This window comes from Vitis riparia, chromosome 11, assembly GCF_004353265.1.
Source record: "Vitis riparia cultivar Riparia Gloire de Montpellier isolate 1030 chromosome 11, EGFV_Vit.rip_1.0, whole genome shotgun sequence".
Classification (NCBI taxonomy): domain Eukaryota; kingdom Viridiplantae; phylum Streptophyta; class Magnoliopsida; order Vitales; family Vitaceae; genus Vitis; species Vitis riparia.
The window spans coordinates 11,584,994-11,599,280 of NC_048441.1; the positions used below are offsets into that span (position 1 = coordinate 11,584,994).

General features: G+C 36.0%; 2 protein-coding genes across 2 annotated transcripts in view; both read right to left on the minus strand.

The window, feature by feature from the left end:
• Window positions 1–4,168, minus strand: LOC117924762 (ABC transporter I family member 1-like). The gene is made up of 3 exons (XM_034843479.1): window positions 4,076–4,168; window positions 564–641; window positions 1–261 (listed from the first exon to the last, which is right to left on the minus strand). The coding sequence occupies exons 1-3, from the start codon at window positions 4,166–4,168 to the stop codon at window positions 1–3; spliced, it is 432 nt and encodes a 143-aa protein (XP_034699370.1).
• Window positions 3,805–14,287, minus strand: part of LOC117925266 (FIP1[V]-like protein) — a 24,616-nt gene continuing 14,133 nt past the window's right edge. The window contains exons 8-9 of the mRNA XM_034844230.1: window positions 10,105–11,944; window positions 3,805–5,094 (exon numbers count right to left, since the gene is read on the minus strand). Coding sequence (XP_034700121.1) covers window positions 4,579–5,094; window positions 10,105–11,944 — 2,356 coding nt within the window. The 3' untranslated portion in view covers window positions 3,805–4,578. The remainder of the gene's footprint in view (window positions 5,095–10,104; window positions 11,945–14,287) is intronic.

Below are 14,287 nucleotides of genomic sequence, written 5' to 3' on the forward strand. Positions count from 1 at the left end.
CTAGATTGGCAAATGAGTTGCCACGATCACAACCCCCACTTTCTTTCTATGCTCTGCAATTATACTCCCGCAACTCTTCACCCCTTCATCATCCAATGCCACTGATGGCTCATCCAGCAACCAAATTGGCCTATTCAGTGCCAGCAACCTAGCAAGCTGAACCCTTTTTCGCTGACCCATTGACAGCCTTCGTGCCTTCTCTTTCGCCAATCGTCCCAACCCAATTAGCTCCACTGCAGGCAGGCTTTCCTTCTTTTCCTTCTAGTTGTTAAAACCACACCACATTCTCAAAGACTGAGTTTCTCCTTCATCGCTTCATTGAAGGAAAGCCAGTTGAGCTGAAGCTTGTACTGATGAAAAACCCCTGATCTTGATTCTTTAATCAGAACGATACAGACTCCATTTAAGTTAAAGTTGATCTAGGCTAAAGGCAGACCAACGTCAATCCTAGGAAGTGGGGGTTTTCGGAGAGACATCAGGGTTTTGGGAGTACAAAATTATGGTCAGAGTTTTGAGGTTTTTTATAAAGGAGTTTTTAATTGTTTAGAATCTGGGCATCATACTATAGTTCTGAACAACCAAATCCATCCCAATCGATGAACAATCTGCAGGATCAAGTAGGAATCACCACCAGCAAATTCCTGCAAAAAGTTGAAAATAAAGTTTCGACAGTAAATCAAAATAACGATTTGTTACTAAAGCATATATGATCCAAAATCAATATTTTAATCAATGGAAATGGGATGCAGAAGAAAATTCCAGTCAAGAAGAAGCTGGGGTTAGAAGGAATCCCCAATCATACCTGCATCAAGCAAAAGCAGTCAACAGTTTACAAAGAACAACTCCCATTTGTCAAAATGCCCAAATCAACAAATGACAATCAATACCAAAATCCTCAATTTTCACACTCCTTCTCAGACCCACTTCCGAGTTTCAATGCATAAACCATATCAGTTCTGGCCGAGAAACTCTCCTAGAAAATACTTCCATAGAAACTACGGTTTATTTTGTCTGAGAAGCGAATACTTTCCAAACCTACCATAAGATCAATTGGAATGCAGAATTCATCCAAGTTTGCAAGATATTCAATGCATTTCTAAAAAACAGCCCTATTCTCATTCTCCAAAACAGCTATCCATGATTCAGAACCACACTTTCAACTAAACAAACATTCCTTATCCCCAATCAATAATTAGGTTCAATTCCCATGGAAACCCGGTTTGGATGCCCTAGATTTGGTATCTATGTCTTCGTTTCCGGCTTCTGGATAGTTCATAACCGGTCGAAACAGAGATGCACGACAGAAAGGGAAAAGGAAAGCACGAGAAAACCCAAATAATAATAATAATGCGCAAGGAGGAGACGCTACCATGTGGGTTGGAGGTTCCGGCAGGTTCCGGCGAAAATGGAGAATTGGCGTAGCGGAGACTCAGGTCGCGAGCTGCATTCTTCCTTGATGCTATGTTTGGTTCCGAATAGCTTGAGGGAAAGAAGGAAAGTGAAAGGAAAAGAAATTGGTAAATAAAAAATAGATTTAAATCAAAAATTATTTTTATATAGATTTTAATTTTTTTTATTTTTCTTTATGTTTCTTTTTAAATAATTTGAAGTTTTTTTTAATTTTTTTACTTATAAATATAAAAAGAAAAAACCTTGATAAGTTATTAGAATATTTAAAATTCTTAATTTAGATTTTATCTATCTAGGTCTTCAATTATTATGTTTAAACATTTCTAGTATATCAATTTATTATTTTAAATTAACAATAATAGTATATTATTATTAATATGTCATATATATTATAGGTGACATAAATTTAAGGTTAAATACAATATACTGCATAATTATTTTTTACAATAAATTTTTATTCTGTAAAACAAAAAATAGAAAAATATATTTAACAAATTGTTAAAAAAATGTTTTTAAATAATATTTTTAAATTGTTTTCATTTATTTTCTTATGGTTGTTTTAAAAAATAATTATATAAATATGAAGAATGAGTAAAAATAAAGTAATACATGGAAAAATTATTTTCAAAATGTATTTAAAAATATAAAAAATAATATAAGAACATTTTAGGTTATTAAACATATTTTCGTTCTACAAGCATTGAATTAAAAAAAAAAATGTTTTCAAAAACTATTTTTTAAAACTATTTTAAAAAATACTTCTCAAATAAAAGCTTTTAAAAATTGTTTTTTAAAAATTAAAAAAAAAATATTTCCAAAATAGAATCTTAATTTTGCCCTGCAGCTCAATTGCATCCACCTCCTCACTTAAGTCAAAATTTGACAACTTTTCTTTACAATTTTTTCATTTTTTTTTGAGTCCTTACAAAGAATAATTCTTCAATATTTTCATCATTGGAATTATGATGTTCACTACTTCGATAAAAAGCAAGCATCTAATCAAATAAATTAAGAGATACGGGTTCAGTCAAACATCTTTTCCTAAGTTAAGATGTAATTGTCGAGTAATAATTGTTTTATCTCTTAAAAGGGAGAACTCCATCACATCATATAGTTTAGTACAAATAGGCCAATAAAAGATAAGTGAAAGTCAATTAAAGACGAGTTGATAGGGCTAAATAGCATAAGTGCAACAATACTAAAATTCAACATAATAGTCTACATCTACTTCAAATAAATCATTACTATAATTCGATTGCTCATAGTCATCATGGAAGAAAAAAATTCATATCTTCATTGTCTTCCTCATCTTCTCACCTTCTTCAAAACATGTTTATCTACTCTAACATCTTATTCAACCACTTCATTTACACCAACCATGATAGATTGTTGACTTTCAATAAACTTTATCCAAGGTTTGGGATATGTAAAATATATTTAAACTACCTTATTCATAGATTCAACATCATTGTTCATATCATGAATTTAAGTACACTACCTTAAACTTTCTTTGATTTCATCAACCTCTATCAATGATATGTAGTCCACATTGCACCAATCATAATAGTCAACACTACCACTTGCATAAATTCTAAGACCCCGGTCATTGCGACTATACCTTAGACATTATCTTCATTGTGATCGTATCATAATTGCTATCTTTCCCTAGGATTATGGTCAATGTAAAAAATTATCTTCCACACCTATGATAAATTAGAAACCAAAGGTCCAAAATTTATTAAGGGTTTAGGAGCATATTACTTAAATATAAGGAATTAAGATTTAATTTTTATACCTAGATAGAGAAACAATTTTCAAAACATCCTGATAAACCCATCTTAACATTGAGTAAAGTTAGAGGCATGCTTTAGACACAAATCACTGAACCACTCTACTTGAACATCTGACTCTCTTGAAACAATCCAAGTGCTAATAAACATGGATTTGATTCTAAATCATCAACAACATTTCACTACCAATCAAACCTAAAAAAAATGTTTGAAAAAAATGTTTAGAATACTTAACATTCTTCTAAACATGTACTAAGATCCCATATCAGTCTCAGTCAACCATTCCTTATGAAAGTTGACTGTCACACACCCTACTCAAATTATCCTTAACGTAAGTTTGCATAGAGTTGGGAAGTTATTAAAGAGATATACTGATCTCTAAGGATAAAGATAGATGAGAGTTTTTGGAGCTGTGTGGAAGATTCTAGGCAACTATTCTACATGTCTCGTATATCGCTTGAAAATAGGTAATCTTCATAGTGTTCTAGAATAATGGAAAACTATGAAAGTTCTAGTTTAAACACCAGATTGGGATTCCCATGGACTCACTGGCAACATATGAATCGAGTCTCAGACCCATAATTATACAATTTTCTTTCTTTAATTTCTTTTGAAATCTCATTCCATTATATTCCTTAAAACGGATAGAGGAATTCCCAAGTTCTGACACTAGGGACTTTCAGATCCCCTTCTCTTCCATACAAGGGAGGGAAACTGGGATAAAGACTAATAAAAATACATACTACATATAACAAAAATGAAATTATAATGTTCATTCAAATCCCCTGCAAAGGCAGATCAGGGCATCAGGGCATCAGGGCATCCTCCTTTCGAGTTTGGCCTTCGGGTTCCTGGGCTCTAACATTTGTTTGAACCTCTAAGCAGTCGCAGCCCGAAGAAGCAGCCAGCGTCAGACTTAATGCCTCACCCTCGGTTAGGGCAGAGATCCTGTTGGCACAACTGGCCATGCTGTGTAGGACCTTCTTAGCACCCCCAATAATCTGTGTAACAAAATATGGATTGATGCTTTGCTACTCCGACAGACAACCAATTGTGTGCCACACAGATGGCCAATTCAATGTTACATTCACTAGTATATACATAACATAAAGAAGAACCAAGTATAGAGCAGCAGCAGAAAGGTTACAAGATTATATAATGGAGGTCATATGGCAATCAATCTCTGGGGCCCTACACAAGGCAACCTTAAACATGATGCACCACAATGGGACCAGACCTTCAGAGTCTAGAACAAAGAATCGGGCTGAGCAGGAGTTCCCCAGAACTGCAGTAGTGACAAATGACCAATTAAAACTGGCCCCTTCACTTCACATTTAGTTACCAACCCACCTCCTTTTCCTGGCTGGGCGCTCTTGCTTTATCTCTGAATCCGCAGGAGTCTCAGTTGGGGTGGAGGCAGTGCTTCACTTCCCACTTTTTTAACAGCCACAGCTTCCTTCTCACTTGGCATCGGAAGCTTGAACCGCTCGCTTCGTTTCTTTAACTTTGCAACTGTGTCCAGGTGACGATCTTCCATCGGTTTCATATCAGCATCCTTAATCTCAAGGTCACCAGCATCCTTTTCCTCAACATGGTGTTGGCTATCAACAGCCTCAACTGTCTTGGCAGATTCGTCTGGAAACTTGCCAGTTAATGGAGATCCACCACTATTATTCCTCTCGATCTCCTTAACCTTTATGGACGAAGATGGCTTGATATTGAGGTTGTAATCCCTCTCCTTGTGGCTTGTCCAGCGCTCCAATTTGGACCGCCCTCTCTTTGAATCTTGCTGCTCATCATCTGAAGATGCATCTTCCCTATGCTTTCTGGACTGACGGTGCACCAGGATCTCATGCTCACCATTTCCTTGCTCACTTGTGCCCTTCGAGATGACCTAAAAATAAAAATGAAACAATAAATATGAAAATGAAAACTCTGCATGGGAACCTCCTGCATATATCAGTCATAGAGGGGTAGACTTCCCAGCAAGGAGTGACCATCAACATGGAAAAACACCATAAAACAGCATATAACAGCATTAATGACAGCAAGGAGTGTCTCAAACCAAAGCATTATTGAGGAATAAATTCAGAGACAACCATGATTATTCCCGAATATCCAAACACCAGTCCATAAGCTGTTGATATTTACCCATTTAAGTAATGGCATATCAGCTTTAAAGCTGAAACCCTATAAATAGCTCGTAATCATGTAGAATGTGCAACATATTTGCCTAAATAAGTAGTATGAAATGTCATCCTTGCAAATCAATAGCAACTCAGAAGAAATAAATTAAGTTTGCACTGAAAGCAAGCTCAGCTCAAAAGCAAGTCATTACAACAAGGAAGATTAAGTACAAAGCTCAAGAATTCAGTAGAGAGATCAGTTTAGAAGTGTAATGTGAAATCTAAGGTTGGATCCAACATCTTCAATAAGAAAGAACTGCATCGCTAACATATCTGAAATCAAGGTTAGACAATGAGAACTAATTACCTCACTATTGTATTTTCCAAAATGCCTAGCCAAGCCTAGGAATGGTCTCATAGGGGCTATACTAGGAGCCCCCTATGCAGTTGAATGATTTTCCATGTCAAACGTAAAATGTCATAGAATGTATGGAACTATGGCTAAAAAAATTTCCCATTATACATTTCCAAGCAACTTGCTACAGTTACAATGACAAAACTACTAATAAAAAGTTCTCACCAACAAATTACAAACAGAATAAGAAAGATAAAGAACAAAGCATTCATGCAAAGAAAGATCTGGCATGGTAATATAAAGCCCAAAAAAACCAATATCTAGCCAAAGATGAAAAGAAAATTTCACTAAAACAAGCAAGTCATACCTTTATCTGGAAAAAAAAAAAGAAGAAAACAAATAAAAACAAGCAAAGCATACTAAATTTCACTCAGAAAGCCTTGTCAAAGATCTCAGTTGATAGATGATCAATTCAAGTCAGCATGAAACACTACTGATGCTAGGGCCAAAACATTAAATACAACCCAGTAAAAATAAATACAAGAAAGATTCGCTTATTTTCTACATGACTCAGAAATTCATTAGAAAACCTTTTGCCTGTCGTCCATCTCTGTATGTTGTGTTCCCTTCCCAAGCCTAGTGTAAAGTTCATGTAGTAAATTATTTATTTGATTTTTCTAATAAATTGTGAGTGTAACTCATAACCTCAAGACCTTATCCTAATAACCTAACAACAGAATGAAAATTCCTAGAGAAAATGACGTGAGTGTAGCAAGGGCAGGGCACTCCATTATTAGGTCCTTTCTGTAATGAAAGAAAAACTAAATTCCAAAATGTCCAGGAAAATCCAGTGTTTGTGTATTTGAAACAATAAATTGAGAAGGACATAATGTTCCATGCTACAATTTTCTATGCCGTTCTTACATCAACTTGAACAGTGTTAGACCCAAAGATTCAGTTACAAGCCTTATCAAGTCACTTTGCTGAAGTCCTCTGAAAGTGGATTAGTTGGTTAACCTTTAACTACTCAGCTTGTGATGGTTGAAGATACAAAACTATCAGCAAACATGGACAGCAAGTGGCAAGGAGACAGCCAAAGGTTGGTTGGGCAAAGTTTCCATGTCCAATGAGAGTTTGACAGAGAAACAAATGCTTTGTATTAGTCTGCTAACACTTAGAAGAGTACGCAGAGGCATATGCATGACACCAAAACATATACTAACATAGGTTTACAACTTGAGCAAGTTGAACCGGACTCGGACCACATCGTGTCTAAACAATTGCAAATTTAGAATATAGATATGTTAGATCTTAGATGTGAAGAAAAAAATAATAATAACTGGTTTCCAATACAATTGGACATTTTTAATCATTACAACCAGCATAAGAAACCTAGTTCCGATGACTTCATGTGGTTTGAGAATAAACTAATAATTATTTTCATTGCAAGTTCCATTATTTTGATGCAAATTATTTCAACCCTCCCAAAGAAGAAAGGGTTTTGGATGAGCAAAAAGTGAAGTTTTGGCATGACAAGCAGTGTGGTGAGGTGCCTTTGAAAATCAAATTGTCAGAAATAGTCAGAATTGCAGACAATAGAGGCACTACAGTTGCCCATTGTTGTGTTCAATTTGGCTTCCAAGGATTATCTCCAAGTTCTATGATTGGGAGTTGGAGATGGATGATGCCCTTTAGGTGGCAGATGTATACTGGTTTGTTTAAGTAAGCAGGATAAGGTGGACCTTTCGCCATAGAAGATCGCAAAAGATAATGAATTCAGGGCTGTGCTCTGGGGAGAGGATGTTAGGCCTCGAGTGTAGGTTGTTCAAAACACCAAAGTTTCTCTCCAAAGTCACTTATTTTTCTGGCGGTAATTCGATAAACTATTCTAATTGGTGTTTTATGTTCAGGAAGGACAATCAGACTGTCGACTGCCTCTTGCTCCCCTGCTCAGTGGCTCGATATTTTTGGTGCTGAGAGGGTGAGTGAGACGTTCTCTAGCTGGCACAAAAAGTCCATTAAGATTGAAAAGAGGAAGACACAGAGGACAAGCACATTTTGCTAAGCTTTGTGCATTTGGAAGGAGCTTAATAGGTTTAATGAGAAAATTCAAAAGGAAAGCTACATGAAATTGTCCTGTGATCTTTGTATGTATAGACAGGATTTTTGACGGACAGAAAATTTTCTTCCTCGGATTTCATTGACAGCATGCACCATTCAGTGGTATGAGGGACTGCATGTTTGGACTTCGGTTTTAACATGAGATATGCGCTAAAAAAATCAATTATCACTTGAGTAGCCCAATCAGTCTTATCTAGCCTGACCTAGCACGAGGTTGAGTTGAACATCTCTACTCAAGGTTGTATTGGGCTGGGTTTTAGCAGTCTCCTCAACACTTAGGTTGGTTTTCAACCTTAACTATCTCTGGGGAAACAACCTCAACACCTAGGTTCCTAGGCACACCAGAACTTGAGAAGGAATAGTGCAAGCAAACCAATGATGACACATAGGATTTTCTATTTCAAAATTCAAATTAATTGTTTTACATTTTTATAATTTGCATTACAGAACCTGCTCAATGGAGGGGTAAGCCGTATTATAAAATTTTAAAGTTATTTTCCTGAATATGCGACATGCTAATACTATAGATGCAATGAACATTCTGAAAACAAAGAACACAAAGTTCAAATCCCAGCCCCTTGACATGTAAATAGGAAATGAGCCAGTGACTGATCTAGACTAACCTTTTCATAAATAATTCCAGAAGGAATGTTTGTTGGCCACCAAGGTTTCAAATTCAGAGAACTGGAATGATTTCATCTCGTTTTGGTCAGAAACAATGATCCAATAAACAGATGATACCTAAACTTCCCGAAAGTGGCCCTTTTTAACCAAGACTCTCTGGTCAAGGGATAAAAGGTTTGAAGCATGGTTGCTAAAAAATTATGATACAAGATATGATACGACATGGGTCCGCATGTTATTATAAGAGTATCTTAAAGTGAGAGTGTCAAGAACTTACGATACAAGATATGATACAACATTGGTCCATATGTCATCTTAAGTGTATGTTAAGATATACAATACACAATAGGTACATGATACAATGATACGTATGGCTTTAACTATTTTTTATAGTTTTAAGAAAAATTAAATTCAAAAATTTTATTTCTTAAAAGAATGATTACATTAGTTGTTTAAAATGTACTTGAACAGAAAAAGGAAAGAGGTAAAATAATAATGCATGAAAAAGCTTATATAATTGTTGTCAAAGACACGAAAAATATTGAAAGTAAAGTAATTTTTCAGTAAAATAATGCAACATGGAATATTTTTCATGTTTAGTTTTTCAATAAATATTAGGTAACTTCATTTGAATGTTTTGAATGTTGGCATTGTAAAGGATGGTAAATAAGAACTTTAAATTAATATTTATTATTATTATTATTATTATTTTCCTTTCAGAGTTTTTGTTTTTGGTGGGAGAAGGAATGGCAACAAACATGAAAAGCTAAAGCCTTGGAGGCGACACTTAAATACATACATATCAACAACACATAAGTATACATGCTTAGTTAGAATTATTTTAAAGTAAAAATTCATAAACTTTATGTTTGTAAACTTTATGATGAACCTGTGCCTCAAACCCATATTCTGTTTTTGAAACTGTTTATCATATGGTATAACATAGTTTAACTCTTTAAATCCTAGTAGCTCTCATGAAATTGGCTATACGTTATTTTACATACTTCTTGTTTGTGTGTATTCTATATGCATAGTAATTCTATATAATTTGCATTCTGTTTATATATATATATGATACAATACTATACAATACATGATATGGAAAAATAGAGAAAATGCTATATGATATAATATATGCATTAAACCATCTTTTGAACCCAAAAGACTAATCAGCCTCTAAACACCTACCTCAAGAAAATAGTTATGATTTTTTTTTTCTTTTTTTTTCTTTTTCTTTTTTGGGAAAATGATTGAAGTTTTAGGTGTTGAAAATGAAAGAAATCCTCCCACGCTTCCTCTCTTGCTGGTTAAGGGATATGATTAGAGTTTCGTTGGGTCTTAGGTGGTTGTATAGCTTTTTGTTTTTTGTTTTTGCTTTTGGTTGCCTAGACAATCTTTGTATGCATATGCATCCAATGTACTTGAGTTGCTCAGTGATTTTCAATAAAGTTTTATTAGCCCATCAAAACAAGTTTGTGGGTTTTCCCTATTCAAGACTAAGCACCATATTAAGCAACAGATTTGTATTGCTAATGTGCCAACTCTTAAGTAGCTTCTTTTACTTTTTCCTTCTTTCTTTTGGAGTTACTGGCTCATTTCCTGATATTTTAACATTTCAAGAGACATTCTCATTATCTCCACAGAATTTTATGCTCTCGTGTCCGGATATGGAACATACCGTCTCATTTCTCTGGCTATTGTGATCTTCCTGATTTCTCTTTGAAGGGCCCAAAGTGCTGATATCAGCACCCTCAGATTCTTTGTTCTTCCTTGTATTCTCTTTATGTTTTTTGTCGTGCACCCTCTGGTGATCAGATGCATTGGCAGAATGATCATTACGAGCACTTGACCTTTCCTGCCTTGATCTTCTCTCCTCATTACTAAATTGACTTCCACGAGCATAGACATCCTCACGTCCCCTGTGATGTGAAAAACTTTCGTCCTCTACCCGATCCCTTCTCTTAGGCTGTTCGCTGTGCCTCCCTGTGTCTTTATATTGGTAGTCTTTATCAGAGCCTTTATACTCGTCCTTTCCCCTAGCATGGCTGACCCATGCTTTGTCTTCTGCACCTCGCCCACTCCTTACTGCTCCTCTTCCTTCTTCTCTTTCCCGCTTTGAAAGATTTTCTTCATGGGGTTGCCGGAGCCTATGCCACTCTTCCCTTTCCCGCTGCCTCTCCCCCCTCTCCCTCTGCATCCAGCCCTCATCTTTGTGCCTAACAGAATGGTGATCATCGAGGTTATCTCTTATTCTTGGTTGATCATCTCTCTTGCGCTGGTCCAAAACATCATCCCTTTCTCGTTTCCGACGACTAGCACTTTCTCTGTGGCTATGCAAGGTCTCTTCTTTTTCAGCATGGTCCCTTCTTAGATACTCCTCATCTTTTCTTCTTTTGCCATGGAGGTCATCCAAGTTTCCATAACGACTCTTCAAATTATCATCTCTTTCTCTGTGTCGTGATCCCATGTCTTTATCTTGATGGCCCCTCCAACTGCCATTGTCCAACAGCTTTCTTGAATGAAGAAGCTCATCTTTGTTGCTCCTCTCACTCTCTCGAACCTTACTCCTGTGCCTAGATCCCATTTCATCACCACGCTCCTGCTTCCTTGCATCTTCAGGTCGAATTCTTCTACCATGCGGATCATCATCTCTCCGTTGCCATCCTCCATCAGAACTGTCCCTCTCCTTTCGCCTGTCAAAGCTATCAGTTTTCACATGTGAATGATGGTTCGGGATAGAATCCCAGTCTCTATGAGGATAAGTATCCTCTCTCCCTTTTACTACCATGCGACTTCTTTCCATCTCTTGTCTTCCATCACGATCTTTTCTCCGGAAGCTTTGTTCATCTTCGTCAAGGTGCCTCTTGCTGTTCCCCATGCGTACAGAAGATCCATCTTCAATAACTTCCTCCTCACCACCATCATGCCACTTCTGAAGATCTCTGCTGCTTTCTGATCTTGCTTTGCTATTTTCACTACTTCTTGTAGCCTTTAAGTCCTCATCACCATCAAGTTCTTGAGGTGGAGGTTGTTCAACTCGAGAACTTAGTTTTTGTTTCTTCCCGAATGGAATCAAATTTTCATCTTTAAGGGCATCAGTTGAGGTCATTGTATTTGAAGTCAGTTCCTCCCTTTCCATTCCAGAGGTTCCATCAGCCAGCACAATTCCACCATCAAGCTCTTGGGGTGGAGGTTGTTCAACACGAGAACTTAGTTTTTGTTTCTTCCCGGATTGAACTGAATTTCCAACTTTAGAGGTATCAGTTGTGACAATTATATCTGAAGTCAATTCCTCTCTTTCCATTCCATCAGCCAGCTCAATTTCATCATGCACAGCATCTTTCTTTTCAACACTAGGCTCCCGAGGAGGAGCAACTCTAACAGGAGATGATGTCATGCCCTTAACATCCATGCTTTCAACTGATTCTTCTTTCTGGCTATCAAGGAATCTATTATCACGTGTACTCTGAATAGGAGTCATGTGGGGTGATTTACCATGTGCTCTTCCACGAATACGCCTAAGTTCAAGAAAAGATCAAATTATTAGTTGAGTTCAGATGCAATTTCCCTGAGGTAGGAAACTGTGTAACAAATCAAAGATGATAACTTGCCAATAAAAAAATCTCAGCATACATGAAATATAATTTATCTGCAAGATGGAATTGGATGATAAAACGATCAAAGGACACAAATTTTAGACCACCAAACCAGCACAAAATGTGCCTAGAAACCATCAGGGACTAACTAAAGCTTGTAGTCAACAATTATCCAAAACCATCTAGGACTAGAAGCCTCTATATCTTGCCAATTTCAGATGGCATCCAGAAAAAAATCAAGGATGACATCAATGCATACAAGAATAGACCAGTAATCTGATCTAGGAAACCTCAGGTTATTGTTATTGTATAACTCGACAAAGCCTTGCCCCAAAATTCTAGTGTTGGCTACATAATCTTGTTCCAGAATACCACTCAGAAAATTTTCCCATTGATATCACATGCTTTCATGTATCCTCCCTCTGCCTAGAACCACAATTTTTTTGGCTATTCCCTTGTCCTTGCAGTACATTCCACTCCACTCATATACATACTATATTACTCCTTTTACCATGTGCTCTTTTTAGAACATGGCAAAAACATTCCATCAACTTAAAACCATCATGCCTGTAAATGGTGCAACCATTAAACTCTCACTGATGCATTCATTTCTAGTTATATATCTCCTTGTCCTGCCACTCAATTCATCCCACTATCATTTCATAAAAACACAATTTATAAACATGTTCCTCGACAGCCAACTAGATTGCAACATAAAAGATGATTAGTTAGAGATGCCTTAGAAACTATTCCTCTCAATATTAAATGTACATTCAGCTTGCAAAAAACTCTAGAAGCACCTTTCCACTTCATCCACTCCATTTTAATTCTATGTGCAACATTTCCTTTGTTCTACTCCTCATCAATGATGACATCACAAATACCCCTCCCATGTATTTGTAACATTAAGTCTCTAATGTTAACTAGAATCTTCCTTCAACTCTACTAAAATTGTAATTCCACATTTTTCTTAGTTTTAATAACATTGAATTTTTACCTTTCCGGAAAAAAAAATTTTTACTTCAATGTTGAGCTATTCCCCACTCTAGCCTCATTAGTAAACTTTTTTTTTTTCCTTTTTGGATAAGACACTGCTTTATTTAAGTGGACTAAAAATTACAACAAAGGAAGAGAAATCCCTCCAAACAACTTCATTAGCATACAATTCATGCCAAGTAAAAAAGAAGGCAACCGATAGAGGATCATTAGGGAAAATGTTAGATAGATAATAGTCTAAAACAGGCCCCATACACTGAAATACACCACAGACGTACCTGATGAGGCCATGCATAACCCCAACCCAAAGTATGGTTCAAGGAAGTATTACATGAGATGCATCAGACACAACAATAGCAGAATCAAATGTCAGCATTTACTAATTCTTTTGAAAAATATACTGCTAAGGTGATACATGGTTCAAAAGCCAAATTTCAATATCATTATCACCACCTTCTTATGCAACATCACCATTGCAGAATGAACATATGGAAAGGTGTAACTAATTTGAAGAAAACCTTCCTCATACGCATTCTCACAAACAAATACTCATTGCATGTGTCTATGTTTGCTCATATGTCTGTATATAAATGTGCATGTTTGCATTCACAAATCAACTGTGTTGAACTAGCATACTTATCAGTGCTGAGTTTGTTCATGTAGGTGGAATAATTGTGGAAGAACCCAAAACAGTTAAATACTGACCAAAGTAATAACTTTATAATGTAATGGAGAAAAGAAACATCAAGAACGAAAAACAGAAAAGGCATACAGTATTGTCCACACATTTTCTAAGTAAATAAAATTTGGATAGTTTGTAAGTGTCCAATCAATGTGGACAGAGGAGGGTGTCATGTAAACAAAGTGTCCAGCATGACAACCATCAATTGGAAATGTAATTTATGAAACAAAACTGGAAATATAAGATGCAGACATCCAAGAGAAATAATATATCCACTGAATAGGTCTGTAATAGCAACAAAGTGCTTATTTAATAAGTTTTAGAATGGGAAGAAAAATTAGATGTCAGCATTTGAACAGAAAGATACAAGAACCACAAGAGATGAGAAAAAATAGGGAGGCGGGTGTCACAATGATTTGCAACCCATAGAAGCCGCATATTAATTATTTTATGCCATAGAAGCCGCATATTAATTATTTTATGCCATTGCTTTTTACCTTTTTTTTCCAAGGTTTTCCCACATTAGAATGTAATAAAGCATCACAAGCATGATTTGATTTCAGGACCACCAAGCAATGATGATGATA